The following is a 14,934-nucleotide window of genomic DNA, read 5'->3' on the forward strand; positions in this document are numbered from 1 at the left end:
AATTAGCTTGTTTATTTTTACATTTGTTAACAGAGTAGGAAGACCTTTTTCAGACAAAACCAGGCCTAACATATCAACAGTAAGAGAAAAGTCATTATACAGTGATTATCCATTAACATTCAAAAAGTAACAAGTTGATTGGTCAACCCAACCAGCATGCCTGTTGTAAATTGAGAATATGCCAGTGATAAAAATAAGGCTGCTAAAGTATCATTGAGCGACCAGACTTTTTTTTTCCATATCACTAAAGTAGGCAAATGCACATAACGAATGATAAAACACTTATATTGATTAAACAAACTTCTTCTTTTTCTTTCGGCTGTTCCCATTAGGGATTGCCACAGCGGATCAGCTGTTTCCATTTCTTCCTGCCCTCTGCATCTTGCTCTGTCAAACCAACCACCTGCATGTTCTCTCTCACCACATCCATAAACCTTATCTTAGGCCTTCCTCTTTTCCTCTTACCTGGCAGTTTCATCCTTAACATCATTTTCCCAATATACCCAACATCCCTCCTTAGCACATGTCCATACCAACGCAATCTCGCCTCTCTGGCTTTGTCTCCAAACCGTCCAACCTGGGCTGACCCTCTAATATACTTATTCCTAATCCTGTCTACCCTTGTCACACCCAGTACAAATCTTAACAACTTTAACTCTGCCACATCCAGCTCTGACTCCTACCTTTTTGTCAGTGCCACTGTCTCCAACCCTTATAACATAGCTGGTCTCACTACCCTCTTGTAGACCTTCCCTTTCACTCTTACAGGTACTCGTCTGTCACAAATCACTCCTGATACTCTTCTCCTCTCACTCCACCCTGCCTGTACTCACTTATTCACCTCTCTTCCACACTCACCATTACTCTGAACTGTTGATCCCAAGTATTTAAACTCATCCACCTTCACCACCTCTACTCCTTGTATCTTCACCATTCCTCTATCCTCCCTCTCATTCACACACATATATTCTGTCTTAGTCCTGCTGACCTTCATTCTTCTCTCATTCACACACATATATTCTGTCTTAGTCCTGCTGACCTTCATTCTTCTCCTCTCTAGGGCATATCTCCACCTTTCCAGGGTCTCCTCCACCTGCTCCCTACTCTCACTACAGATCACAATGTCATCTGCAAACATCATAGTCCACGAGGACTTCTGTCTGATCTCGTCTGTCAACCTGTCCATCACCACTGCAAATAAGAAAGGGCTCAGAGCTGATCATTGATATAATCCCACCTCCACCTTAAATGCATCTGTCACTCCCACTGCAGATCTCACCGCAATCAGTATTGATTAAACAAACAAACTAATTAAAATTTGGAACTACAATTTATCTTAATGACTGAATGGCATTTGAAGGAAAATGACAGCTGCAAAGCAGTACATCTGATTATTTCATTGCTTGCTTAATCTGATGTTTAATGTTAAAATAAATTAAGCAGTTAATTGGAATTTTGTATTTTTATTTATATCTCTGTTATATCTGCACAATGTACTTCTAAATTCTTTAGTGGATGTAAACTCACTGCATGCTTCCTTATGTGAATACTTGCATAAGAAGAAGAAAAAAATAAAATATGAATAAAGAGTGAATGAAATGCAAAATCAAGTGCAAATGAACTTCACAGCCCCCCCCCCCCCCGTCCAATATGCATACGCACTATATCAACAAAGCAGGAGAACTGAGGAAACAATGCAGAAGAACACTACAATGCCATTATACAAAGACATTATTTAAGAAAAGTAAGTAATTTTTTTCTTAAATAATGTCATTGTATAATGGCAATAACTGAATCCATGCTGTGGGATATTGTAAATTTACCAACAGTTGACTTTGTTTAATCATTCGAGCTTCGCTCTCATGACTAAACCACACCCACATTGTCGGTTATTGCTATATTAATCAACACTTTGAACTGAACTCTCTACTTACCTCACTTTACATGTGTCTCTCTCTGCACCATGAAAACTGTAACCTGTAAGTTTATGGCATATTTTGGTGGTGGGTACGTTTTTTTTTTTTTTTTTTTTTTTTTAATATGTGTGCCTCTTTATTTATAGTACTGTTTGTTATATATCCTTATATTTCTAATAAGTCTGTTCCTGTTGTACTTGTTTTTGTTTCTGCTGCAAAAAGCTTTCACTTTTTTTTTCTTCTGTATTTATTTTAAGTATCTTATTTTGATTTCTATTTTTAGTATTTTTAAATTATTATTAATTTAGTCTGTCTTCCTTCTGTAAACTGTAATTTTTATGGTTCGAGCCTGAGTATCTAAATTTCATGGAGTGATGCGCACTTTTCCTTTGTGTTGATCTGTATGACAATAAAGTTTACTTTGACTTTTGAAGCATGCACATTGGAGCTGACAATGGAAATACAGATATATAGCCTTGCTGAGTAATTATATCAGTATTGTTCAGTAGAACAACAATTTAAATGTGAATCCAGTCCATATTTGTGTAGTATGTCATTACAGTGTATCAGAATATACTAGTTTAAAAAGCTGAGACAAGATTCTAGCAGATTGGCACTGGAAAGTACTGCAACACTTCAGGCATATATTACTGACGTAATAAATAATAATAGCTTGTCTATACATACTATACTAATGTTCTGTAACTACAAATTAAACTAAGTTACGAATTCTAAACTTAAGTCTAGCAGAAGATAATTGCATACCTATACATATCACTAAATTAAGGGTACTAAACTTAAGTTGAACATAGCTAATTAGGTAATTACATACTTGCCCAAAATAAGCACAGGACAAAAAAGCAAGGCATTTTGGATTCCCAGCATCAAAATGTTATGTAACAAAAGGAAGAAAATCATGGCCAAAAATAAGAAGTGCAATGTCCAGCAAAGTAAGAAATGCCTCATCAAACTAAGTAAACAGCTCAGGGGACTAATTAGGTTTACCAAAGCCAAATCTGAGGTAAAAGTAGACTCCCAGGCTAAAGACATCACAAGGCATTCTTTAGCTATGTCTGAAACCTCAAAGGCAGTACACAACAATGTGCAGAACTAATTATAAATGGCGACACCTATAATGAGTCACAGGATGTAGCAAAACTACTGGCCAATAAATTCAGCTTCAGTTTTACCACACTTTCTTCCCCGGCACCTTTCAAGAAATATCCCCCAACTACAGCTCTCTGAACTGTCTTTAGGGAACAGGTCCTCAGTGCATTTTCTGAGGCCAAAGCCTCATGAAATTGGGTATAAATCCCTCCATCACTTCTGGATTGCCAACTGGCTCTAAGATGCGAAGTCAGGATAGGTGAGTTTACTTCCACAAAATGGACATTCATTAGTAGAGTCCTCCATGTTTGGTGCAGCTGCCCCCCCCCCCCCTTTAGCATCTACTTCTCTGAAGTCAAGGCTAGTGTCAAAGGCTTCTGACTGACCAATTTTGCAGACTAGGTACAGTTATAGAATTTCCCAAAGACACAAACATCCACCAAGAAGGTCTGATACAGACTAAGGTCTGCAAATAAATACCAAAAAAATGCATAAAAGTATCTTTCAAAAAGACAGCCACCCATGAAAATTACTACATTGATATTACAACTCTGAGAACTGACCCTTATGGACAGACAGGGATTTGAGAATGCCTATAGACAGTGACTTGGCCTTTGACCATCATGTGTCTCCTGTGTTAAGGAACTCATTCTATGTTGTGCAACGTATAAGTAAGTGCATGGCATCTAGGTCCAAAGATGTCTGTGGCACTCATTAGATTAGTCATTGCATACAATGCCCCCTTTGGTATGTACCTGACCAGGCATATGCAACAACTGCAGAGTCCACAGATGTTCCTTACAAAAAGAATGCATGGTATATTCAACATGTCCTACAAAGCGTTATCCTTCTACTTGGTCTCCTACATACTACTGAGAGACAATCTATGCCTGGCTTTGAAAGCGTCCTATGATCCACCCATAAAGACCTATTGCACAAATAGCATTGAAAACACCCTATCTAGGGACTTAATTCTTGTCTGCAACATAAATAAGAGATGCTGGAGGGATAGGTATGTGTCTCAGAGACTACCCCTTCTCTGGAAAAGGGCTTCCCATACATGTGAACCAGTATTCATCTCTGCACTTATTCAGTCACAACTTGGATCAGCGGATGGGTAATTGTAAACTTATACCTAGTCTGCAACCTGTGTCCCTATTAGAAGAGGCTTATAAATGCTTGATCACCCATACACAAGCTATATCCCCAGTACAATCAATGGCATCATACATTTGGGAAGCATGGCAAGACTTAAAAAGGCCCTTTAGGGTTATTAGCCTAGTAAATATTTACAAGTTCCAAAAAAATAATATACTGCTTGATTTCTAGAATTCTGGCTTTTTTTTCCTGGTGAGAGTGGAGAAAAGCCAGTCTAGTTCCAGGGATATGCTTGCTAATGGGGCAAAATTCAGTGTGTAGCGATTGGTGTGCTGTATTGAGCTTATGTTTCATCCTCCTCACTGCTGCAGTAGCATTTTGGTTATATGGGTTGTAACCTGCCTGAGATACAACAACCACTTCACAATGCTCTGGCTCCTTCCCACAGCTACACTCTGATTGTTGTTTGTCTACCCCCTTGGAGGGAAATCAGCAGTCAGAGTGTAGAAAAGTTCAGTACTTTTCTTGCCGGCTTAAGAGGAAGCAGCTCTGAGACATCAAAGGAGCATCAGTCAACTTCAGGCTTCATTTCTGGCAGAAAAGTTCACACAGGTGAACCTTTCCACACAGAAATTATTGCCTTTTTAAGAAAATATTTATATATTTGCTGATTAAAAGCTGTATTTCCTCTTTAAGAAATCCAGTATTTTGTATAATATTGGAAATGTCCTGTCAGGATGTCAGGAACACAGAAGCATCACTGTTTTTCACCATGGAACCCCAAACTCTTTTCTTTCTGTTCTTTTTATGTTGTTCCATCTTCACAATCTCCCTTAACAAATCTAACTGCCTTGTGATATTGTTTCCAAGAAAACTGCCTATTATTGGCATAATCCTAGAGATCACACTGGAATTTTTTGAGTTTGCATTCCTTCATTTCCACCTCAAGTTTGTCCAAGGGCTTAGACAATTCTTGCAACAACTGGCAATGAATATTTTCTGTCTTATACACAGACTGCAAGCACAAAATTCTGTTTACTCTTCACCTTGATGTTTATTAATGAGTTGTATTGCTCAACGAAGGCTTTAACAAACATGACAGAAGCCGCCTGTTGTATGTCAGCCCATTGTTTTCGAAAAGTCTTGCCAAGTTTAACATTCAGTTCTACCAGAACCCGTAACCCCCGAGGGGCAATGTTAGCTTGTAGCTTGTTCCTTCACCCTTTCTATGCACCCTACCAAGTTTTGGTAAATGGTAGAGGATTCCCTCCCCCCATCCAAACAAATCCTGTGACATGGAGGAAGACGCATTGGTTTCTGTGAACTAGATGTCTTTCCTACTGTCCTGTATCTCAGACACTAGGACAACTTATCCCGTGCCTGCCCATCATAAGATCTCTTGTTTGGAAATACCTTCAAATAGATGAATGATTTCATCAAGTGAGACACTGAGAATTACTCTGATGCCAAGAAAAAGATAGTCAACTTCTGGATTTAAAATCTGTAGCTGTTCCTTCATTTATTAAAGCCGTGGAGGATTCATTCACAATTATATCACTGCTGCAAAGTTCACAACCCCCTGCTCACAGGAAGCCCAGCTATCTCTACAAGATTGTGGACTTGTGTACAAGAACCCAACTGCTGATCCAAGACCCAGAGAGATAAAGTGTTGGATCATTACAGCCTATCTTCCCAGGTTGGCAAGCACTATATTAAATGTGACTATATTGCAGTAGGTGCAGCAACTAGGTCTTTCAACTGGAGACATGTTTGATTAAGGAAATAGTTTCTTCCAGAGACTGTGAAAACACAACTACTAAATGCCCCATCCAGTAAGGAACTACTCCTTGCACCTCCGGCTCTGGCTGAACAGGAATTTAAAAGGTTAAATAAAAAGGGGAAGACTGTGCAAGTGAGGAAGTGGTTTCCCCTCCAGCCCCGATACACATAGTAGGAATTGCCTCTAGTAAAGTTAGCCCTTTCAGTTGAGGTAAGACAAAAAGTAAACCGTTGAGGTAAGACAAAAGTAAACAGCCTAAGGGGAGAGAAGTTCTGGTTCAGAAAAATGGCAACCTGACCAAAAAGAGAAACCTTAGGGCCCTCCTGGGTTGAGAAAGCTCTAGGGAAAAGCTGCAACTCCAGACTCCTTTTCCCTTCCCTTACTCCTGAGATCCTATCCCAACTCACTTTTTCTGTAATTCCTCCACCCTGTCCCACCCAAAGAATAGGGAGCTGTCTGGGGACATTTCTGAAGAGACATCACTCTAGATACCCGAGTCATAAGAATCGTTAGAAAGGGATATTGGTGCCAGTTCATAACAAGACCATGGTTCTCAACGACATGCCATGTGCCAAAGAACAAAATAATCTAATCAAATCTGTACTAATTGGATTTATAAGACAGGGGATATAGAGAGAATACCAGAGCAGAAAGAAGGCACAGGACTTACTCAAGATTGTTTCTCGTAATAAGAAAAGACAAACCCTTGTAAGCCAATATTAGACTCCTCAAGACTTAAAAAAATACTACATATGCAAAAGTTCAAAATAGTAACCTTGCAGTCCCTACTGCTTGTCCTCTTCCCTCAAGCGTTCATAATTAGGATAGAAAAGGATGCTTACCTCAACATACCCGTAGTCAGGTGATGCAGGCAGTACCTGAGATTCAAAGTATATGTCAATCACTACCAGCTTATATCCTTGCCCTCTGGTTTATCTGCTGCACCTAAGGTATTTATAAAGTACCTAACCCCAGTAATTGCCTGTTGCGGAATCAAAGGCATCCACATTTAGCCGTACTTAGATGACTGACTGATTTGAGAGACTGCTCTGCCATTCACACTGGCCTACTTCTGTATTCTGTACTCTTCCAGAACCTGCCCAAAAAACAGCTGATAGTCCCAACAAATCCCATTCTCTGGGAGATCTTGTGGACCCTGGCAGTCAAGGAGCATTCTTGTCCTGTCCTCAAAGAATGTGCTTTTTTTGTTTTCCTGTTTTACTTCCATGAAACAACAAAATCTAATTACAGCCCAGGAATTCCTCAGTACCTTTGGGTACATGGATGGCCCTCTTGGAAAATTTCATATGAGAAAACTGTATTGGTACCTGCAGAACAGATGGTGCCAGCATGCCCATTCCCTTCAGTGCCTCATTCCATGTTGCTGTGTGTCAAAGAAGAGCTTTTGTGGTGGATGCAGCAGATAAACCTCAGATCAGGGAGTCCCATTCAAGCCAGGCCTGAACACCCAGATACTTTGCTCATATTCCTCAGGTATAGCTTGGATGGCCCATTAAGAGAAACGTAGATTTCAGAATATCTGTCTTGAGGCTGAAGGGAAGAAGTACATTAATATCAAAGTGTTGATGACTCTAGGTTTAGCCATGAAAGACCTCTAATGGATCTGGCAGCCAGAGACCTTTCATATGTTCATTGACAGTGCAATTGTCATGTGGTGCATCAGCAAGTAGCGGACATTCCACATTTACTTCTTGTGCAGGCTGGCCATAGAGGCATAAAACTTGGCTTATGAAATCAGGTCTGGCCCTGCATCTTATCTTTTATATCAGGAGAATATCCTGAGAGAGCAGCTGAACAGAACAAAAACATGCCTTCACAAATGAATGTTGAACAGGAACACATTTCTGGATTTGGTTCATAGATGGTATGTGCCAGAAATAAACCTTTTTTGTTTCTCTAGAAAACATATAACTAATCATTTGTACTAGGACACAGACAACAGAAGCCTGGAACAGACACTTTCTGAGTTAGACGGGCCTTTTTCTATATGCCTTTTCTCCCATCCCTCTTCTCCTCGGGGTAATCCAGAATATAAAGTAGATGGTGCTTCTCATAGCACCCGTTTAAGCCAGCCATAAGTATAAGGATGGACCCTGTTCCACTGCCTCAGTTTGTGGATTTCTTGAATAAAAATAAGAGTTCACTAACACACTCCAGCCTGAAGACTTGAAGGCTTATGGCCTGGATTTAGCAGTCATCCCACTTATGCACATTTTACAAGCCTGTGATTGCTGTTTGGAGGAAGGTTTGGAAGCCAAATAAAGGGAAATCATACCTAAAAAAATAGAAGATATTCTCCCTTTGGTGCCAGGGAGAGGCCCCAGACACTAATCAGTCTTCTCCTTTGTCCTCAAAAACCTGTCATAACTTTACTAAGCAAGATTATCATATACTACACTGAAAAGTACATGTATCCGCTGTTTCTGCATGCCTATCCTGGGATCCCCCTTATTCCCTGATTTTTGTGTAGCAGTTCCTGAAAGGTGTCCTGAACCTAAGAAAGAACCACCATTTCAGCCAGCAGCTGTAACCCCCCTCGAGTACTTCACTTGGAAGTCTGTCTGTGGTCATTGCATTCGCTAGGAGAATTTCTGAGTTGCTGTCATATGCAAACAACCCTTTATTTTCCACCCCATAACAATCTCACCTTCATGACCAAGGTGGTGACAGAAGTTTCTGTAAATTAGGCTGTTTAACTCTCTGTATTCTCTAATCCACAGAACAAGTGGAAAAGAAGTTTCAATACCCTTAATGTGCCAGACAACTGATACTTCACCTACAAAGGTACGGAGGACAACCCAGTTTCAAAAAAGACCATCTTAAAATTGTTAGTTCACTGCATCACTTTCTTTTATTCCTTCCATGACAAAACTGTAGCAGGGCGTGTGAGGCCCCCCTCCCCAAGAAAAACAGCAGCCAGTATGGCCTTCCTTAGGGTGTCAACATCCAAGACATATTGGAAGCAGCTGCCTGGTCCAGACCTTCTTCAAACACTGTAACTTGAACACTACTAGAGCCTGGGCAGGATTTGCCATGGTCATCTCTCAAGGACTGTTACAACCCATACCGTCATGGGGGCAAACCACTCACTGTTCCATAAGTTGTGAGAATCTTCTGAAAAGTCCGCAACAGTGCAGCTGCAAACAATGCAATGAACATAGTACAGTTATATAGGAAATTATCATAACTGTAGATGTTTTGAGTATATTCACTGTTGCACTATTATTTCCCTACCTCTACCCATTTATTTCCTACCTTACTTATCCTGGGTTGCAGTGAATACTTAGTCATATTACCCCCTCCCCTTCTGTCCAAAACCCACAGTGTACCACTGTCAGATTTGTTTAGTACATTGCAAAGGGGGGGGGGTTCTAGTTGGGTTGCCATTCACATAGACATCTAGTGTTCTGTTTTTTGCACTTCTTTATTAACATGATAGAATAATTTTGGCTCCTGCACCAGTAAAACACTAAGATGAAGGTGAAAGGTAATGAAGTAAAAATGAGACACTGTCACTTTTCCTGTTTTTCTGTTAAAGATATAGGAAGTTAAGTAATTGGCAGTGGAAATGATTCAAGAGTGTAGTGGAAATACAGTAGGGATAGTTAGTGACTGGGATAAAATCAAAATGGAATTTAAAAACACAATAGAAGTAAGAGACAGATATGGGGAAAAAGTAATGGCATTTATTTAGAGGGGTAGACTGGGTTTAAATTATTGCAGAATGAGAGGGATCTCACAGAACAAGAAGAGTAACTGCAAAGTGCTAAAAGAATAAGGGAGTATTTGGATAATATACATGAGGTTTGAAAGATGCATCTCTTCTTTGATAATGACTCCAGAACACAAAAATCTTTTAGCAGAATGGTTTGCTTTCTAACTTATGGAGCCTATAAAAAGAAAAATGACCAGATATATATATTTTAAAGAGATTTCAGAGATTTTATGAGCTTTTGTAAAAATCAGAGGAATATGTAAACCATGAAAATGCACAAAGAGAAGTTTTTCTGAAAGACATTATGCCAAGGTTAGAAGCAAATGAGGCTCAGCATTTAATAGTTAAGACAAGAAGAAATGAGATAAAAATGGTAATGTGTAAAATAGTAAGACACAATGCAGAAATCATTATGTGTAATCAGTCAGTAGTGAGGTCTCCAGGAACAAACATTATTCCATTGGAAGTTGGGAAGGAAGAACATGTTAAACAAATCCCTTGATATTTTTATTAATAGCTTAGAAGGGGGAGGTACCGGCAACTTGGAAGAAAGCTGTAGTTGCTTTTGTTACCCAAAGATGGTAAAGACCATTCAGATCCAGCTTCGTGTAGTCCCATTTTAAATTGAAACCATGATTATAAAGTGTTTGTCTCTGTTAGCTAAGAGAATGGCAAAGATGTTGTCCAAATTGATAGATATGGCTTAGTATGATTTTGTGGAGGGGAGGCAAACATTTGACAACATTCATAGAACAATGATGATCCAGAGGGAAGAAGAGTGCAAGAAAACACCAATATTGTCGGTGTGTCTTGATGAAGGGAAGGCAATTTATGGAATCAAATGGGATTTTATGAGTAGGGTCACAGAGGGTTTTATTTTGCACTCTATAAACTGAGAGAAGGCTTTTTTGTGTTGTGGAACATTCTGAGAGTTTGTTTTTTTCCAGCATATACATAAATGATAAATAAAGGCTGTGGTGGTAAACTGTTACACATGAATTGTTTCAGCAGTACTCATATTCATGGGGACATGATAAAGTGAAGTATTTAGGTGTGTCGATTTAAAAAACGTCTATTACTGCAGTTAAGGATACATGGGAAGAGACTGAACAAAAGATAATACAAAAATTGAGAAGCTGGAAGCTGTTCATCAAAGACATGAAAAGTAAAAATACAAGCTTTGAAAATGTTTCTAGTCCCTTTAGTTTTATGTGCAGGTCAGGTGTATTTTTTATGAACCAGAAGATAAGTTGTAGACTGTAATTAACAAAGAATTTATTTGTGAGGGACAGGGGAAGCAATAAATGGGTTAAGTTGATTCCCACCTATAGAACAAGGTGGTTTAGGATTACCTCATTTGAAAATATACTTTAGAGCTACACATTTAAGGTTCATTCACATAATGCAAGCAGAAGGTTATAAATCAGTGTGGAAACATAAGACATGCATTACATTGCTGCCCTCCAGAATAGCATATTTAATGATATATTGTCTTGGAGTGCTGCATGTAGTTATTACTGAATGGTTGTCTTTTACATGCTTTTAGTCTTTGCATATGATTAGTGAGCTTCTTACCAAAGGATTCTTATATGTAAGTAAGTGTAAATGTTGTTTTTTTATGCTCCACTACATATATCTACATAACTTTTTTGTTTGCCCAAGTATTTTTTAATATTAGTCTTTATTATGCATTGGTCAGGGCTGAAAACAGTCTTGTGGGCAATCCACCTTCCTAGTTAATAGATAACTAGATAAATTGCATTACTGTACTTCTGTTTAGAACCACTGATAGTTCTAAATGTAAGGTGAATTCAAGGGTTCCATAGCCTGATAATATGCTTTTTCTTGCAGTATGGAAGTTGGGGTTTGTGCACATGCCTATCGGGAAGGAAGTGAAGACAGCCTAAGGCACCTCAACAGTGCTTTTATGACATTTATTGTGCTGGACAAAGAAGGGCAACCAATCACACTGCCTCAAATTAAACCAGAACCAGGGGTAAGTACTGAAAAAAAAGTTTACTGATGTATGCTGAATTAGATTAAAAGAGTGGAGGTCTTTTTTTATAGTAAGCTGGATGCCAGCTGGTGGTCATTGCTAATGACAAAACATTTCTTTTCTCTGATATTTTGTGAGCATTCAGATCTGTTTTTGCTATTCAGTTAATCTAATAAAGTTTGTCATCTAGCATAATAAAAATTGTGTCTTTTCTAGAGTAGGACTTCATCTTTCTTTTTTACAAATTTCTTTGTAACAAGTTAACATATTTTTACATTTGCACAAGACTAATTGTTTTATTTTTCACACTTCTGTTTGACTTTTCACATAGTAGGTTGTAGTAGGTTGTGGGACTCACTCAGTGGCATGCTTGCCTTTAGTGCTTTGGTTCAGTAGAGTATTATCTCTTCAATTTATTAAGGTTCTTTAGTGTTTGTAGTATTGGTTATTCTAAGTGTAATATTTTTTTAATTCATTTTAAAGTCCTGGACACCTTGCTGACATTATACCTTGCTAATCTAACCACATATTTACCCCTTCATTTCTCTTCAAAGCTGACACCCTGTGTCATTTCACTACTGTATAGTATCTACAGTCTTTAGTAAAGAAATGCTTTAGCAGTAATGCAGCTTGAAGTGATGCAGTAGACCAAGAGTTAATGAGCTGTTTACCATTTCTTCAGTCTGTATGCATGGCATATTGCAGAGGCTGATATACAAGTGTCCTTTAACAGCACACAGTACTGTAGAGGTATGCATTCTGGCGATGAGAAAAGCTTCCAATGTCGTATAAACTTGCACTGGTCACTAAAGAAGAAGAAGAGCTGGCCTTCAGCCATTCCTCAGGTCAGAAGTCAAGCTCTAATTGTCGGTTGTGTATTCAGACACTCTTCCGCTGTGGGCCAAGTGGTATTCAGACACTCTTCCGCTGTGGACCAAGTGGGCAGAAACATAGCTGATATATTTATCATCTTTTACGTGGGGATGAGGAACAAGTAGTTAGGAAAGCACGTGGTTCATTATTCCATATTCAGTACAAGCATTGTGTAACGGTTAAATTACTGCAGCAGGCCTCTAAACAAATGCTGCATTTTTGTACTTTATGAATTTTCCAGATTTATTACTACATCCCTTACATAGCAGAATAGCTTTAATGATTTAACCAAACTAATTTATGTTGGGAGAGCAATAAGTGTAAATGAAAACTTTGTACAGTTGTTCTCATGGTACAGTTGGTCCTCATGCTTCAAATTTTGAACCTGTCATGAAGGTAAGGCAACTATTTGTTGTGAACCTTGATCTTCCTACTCCTTCCTTACCTGCTGCATGACTGAGGAACTTATGAGAGAATACACCAAAAAAAAAAACAGTGGTCACTGCCAATAGGATGCTGGATGCATCTTTAGGGACATAAAGTACAGACATAAGGTAATTAATGTTCTTCTTTATAGTTTACTGGTGAGGTCACACCTGAAGTATTTTGTTCTCTTCTAGAGGTCATTTGCTGAGCAAGAGTGAGAGCAAAGAAACTGTGCTAGAGAAGGCAGCCAAAATAGTAAAGGGCATCGTGGAGAGGCTGTATGCTGAAATAATTGAAAGGCTGGAGATGCACTGTCTGTAACCAGAATTAAAGATATGCTATGTGTTTGGAATAGACAAAATGATTAAAGGATACTGTGAATGAATAGATCTGAAAATGAGCAAAAGAGGGAAGGAAAGAAAGAGAGGGTTTAGAAAAATGTATGACCTTGACAGAGAGGGAACAGAGCTGATCTTATTTGTTAATTTAGTTATTAACTTTGTTGGCTAGCTATGTGGGTTGGTCCTTAGATGATTTTCAGCCAAAAACCCGAGCTAGTTAGGCATTCTTCACAAATTTCAGCTGATGGTTACAGTTCTTTATCTGTACAGTTTCAACGAGTATGACAATTAATTTGTAGAGTAATGGTGTACCTTAAGGACGATAAATATTGTTGACAGGAGTATGTTTGTACGGTTTATTTGCAGCAGAAACAGTGGCATGGCATGTGGAAGATGCAATTAAATACAGATGACAATGATAATTTACAGTTTAAAGAGAGCAACATGTAAGTCTGTAGAAAGAAAAGCTAGGAGAGATTAAGGAAAGAATAGAAGTCAGTAAATATGTACAGCATGTATCAAACAACTGTATTAATGCAGATTAGAAATACCGTAGTGCGTACCTGTACAAATATGAGGAGTTGCCATAGGCCAAAGGGTAATTGGTAGCGTAAAGAAGTGTACAGAAGGGAAGGAACTGCTGCAGTGCACCTGCTTTAAGAACTAGACAAATTAAATAGGCTAGCAGTCATCTTCTGTGACCATTTTATACTTTATTTTATGTTATGTTATATGTTATGCCCTGCTGTGATAATCAGAGTGTGGAGCATCTGGCATAGTGGGAACCAAGAAAGACAAAAGAAGTTAGTTATACTTTGTGTCTGCAGTTTTTTTCCCCTTCTTTAATTTATTTATTTAATTGTAATATGGGGTCAACGGGCTTGATATATAGTCTTTAAAGTTTTCATTAGATTTTAACTAAACAAATTGTTCATGACAGTAATGGTATTTAGAAATTTATGAGCATAAAAATCATGTCGTAATTTAAGTTCAACACAGTAAGCCGCGGTGGTGCAGCGATAGCGTTTTCGCCTCACAGCAAGAGGTTCTTCCATTCGATTCTCAGAATGCCTTCTGTGTGGAGTCTGCATGTCCTCCCCGCGATCGAGTGGCGTTCGAAAGACATGCATTAATGGACGTGCCTTTGTTGAAGGTTGGTCGTCGAGCTGGCACCTCGCCACTGTAAAAATCTACTGCCAATCATTAGCGGACCAGAGTTTCGCTGTGGTGACCCCTAGCCGGGAAAAGCCGAAAGAAGAACAAAGTAACATATGGACATATCTATAGCCGTAGAATAATTACTGGTTGTGTAATACAGTGTTTGTGTAAAATTAAAATGTAATACGTTATTTGTCTAGAATCAGGAAATGACACATAAAAGAGATGTTTGTTTGACCATTATTAAAATGTAATGATTTACATTGCATTTGTACACTGTGTATTGAGAAGTACATCATTTCAGTATTTGTCAGGTAAAGAACTAAATCTATTTCATGCATTATTACTTTGTTCAGGCAACAAGATGTTCAGAATATGTATCATGACTATTTTGTGAGTTGCTTAGGTAGACTGTAAAGAACAAGCAGTTACAGCATCTGTCTTGATGAGTAGGTTTCTACTATTAAATTAATATGGTTAGGTGATTGCTGTTCATTTTAGAA

At 38.6% G+C, this 14,934-nt stretch overlaps 1 protein-coding gene across 5 annotated transcripts in view; it reads left to right on the top strand.

Annotated features, from left to right (window-relative positions):
• Positions 1 to 14,934, top strand: part of ACOT11 (acyl-CoA thioesterase 11) — a 506,836-nt gene that overhangs the window by 356,442 nt on the left and 135,460 nt on the right. For all 5 annotated transcript variants that reach the window (XM_044085489.1, XM_044085490.1, XM_044085491.1 and 2 more), the window contains one exon: positions 11,489 to 11,633. In XM_044085489.1, the coding sequence (XP_043941424.1) occupies positions 11,489 to 11,633 (145 nt within the window). The remainder of the gene's footprint in view (positions 1 to 11,488; positions 11,634 to 14,934) is intronic.

The sequence above is a fragment of the Protopterus annectens genome, chromosome 10.part0 (genome assembly GCF_019279795.1).
Source record: "Protopterus annectens isolate FY-2018-M chromosome 10.part0, PAN1.0, whole genome shotgun sequence".
Taxonomy (NCBI): Eukaryota; Metazoa; Chordata; order Ceratodontiformes; family Protopteridae; genus Protopterus; species Protopterus annectens.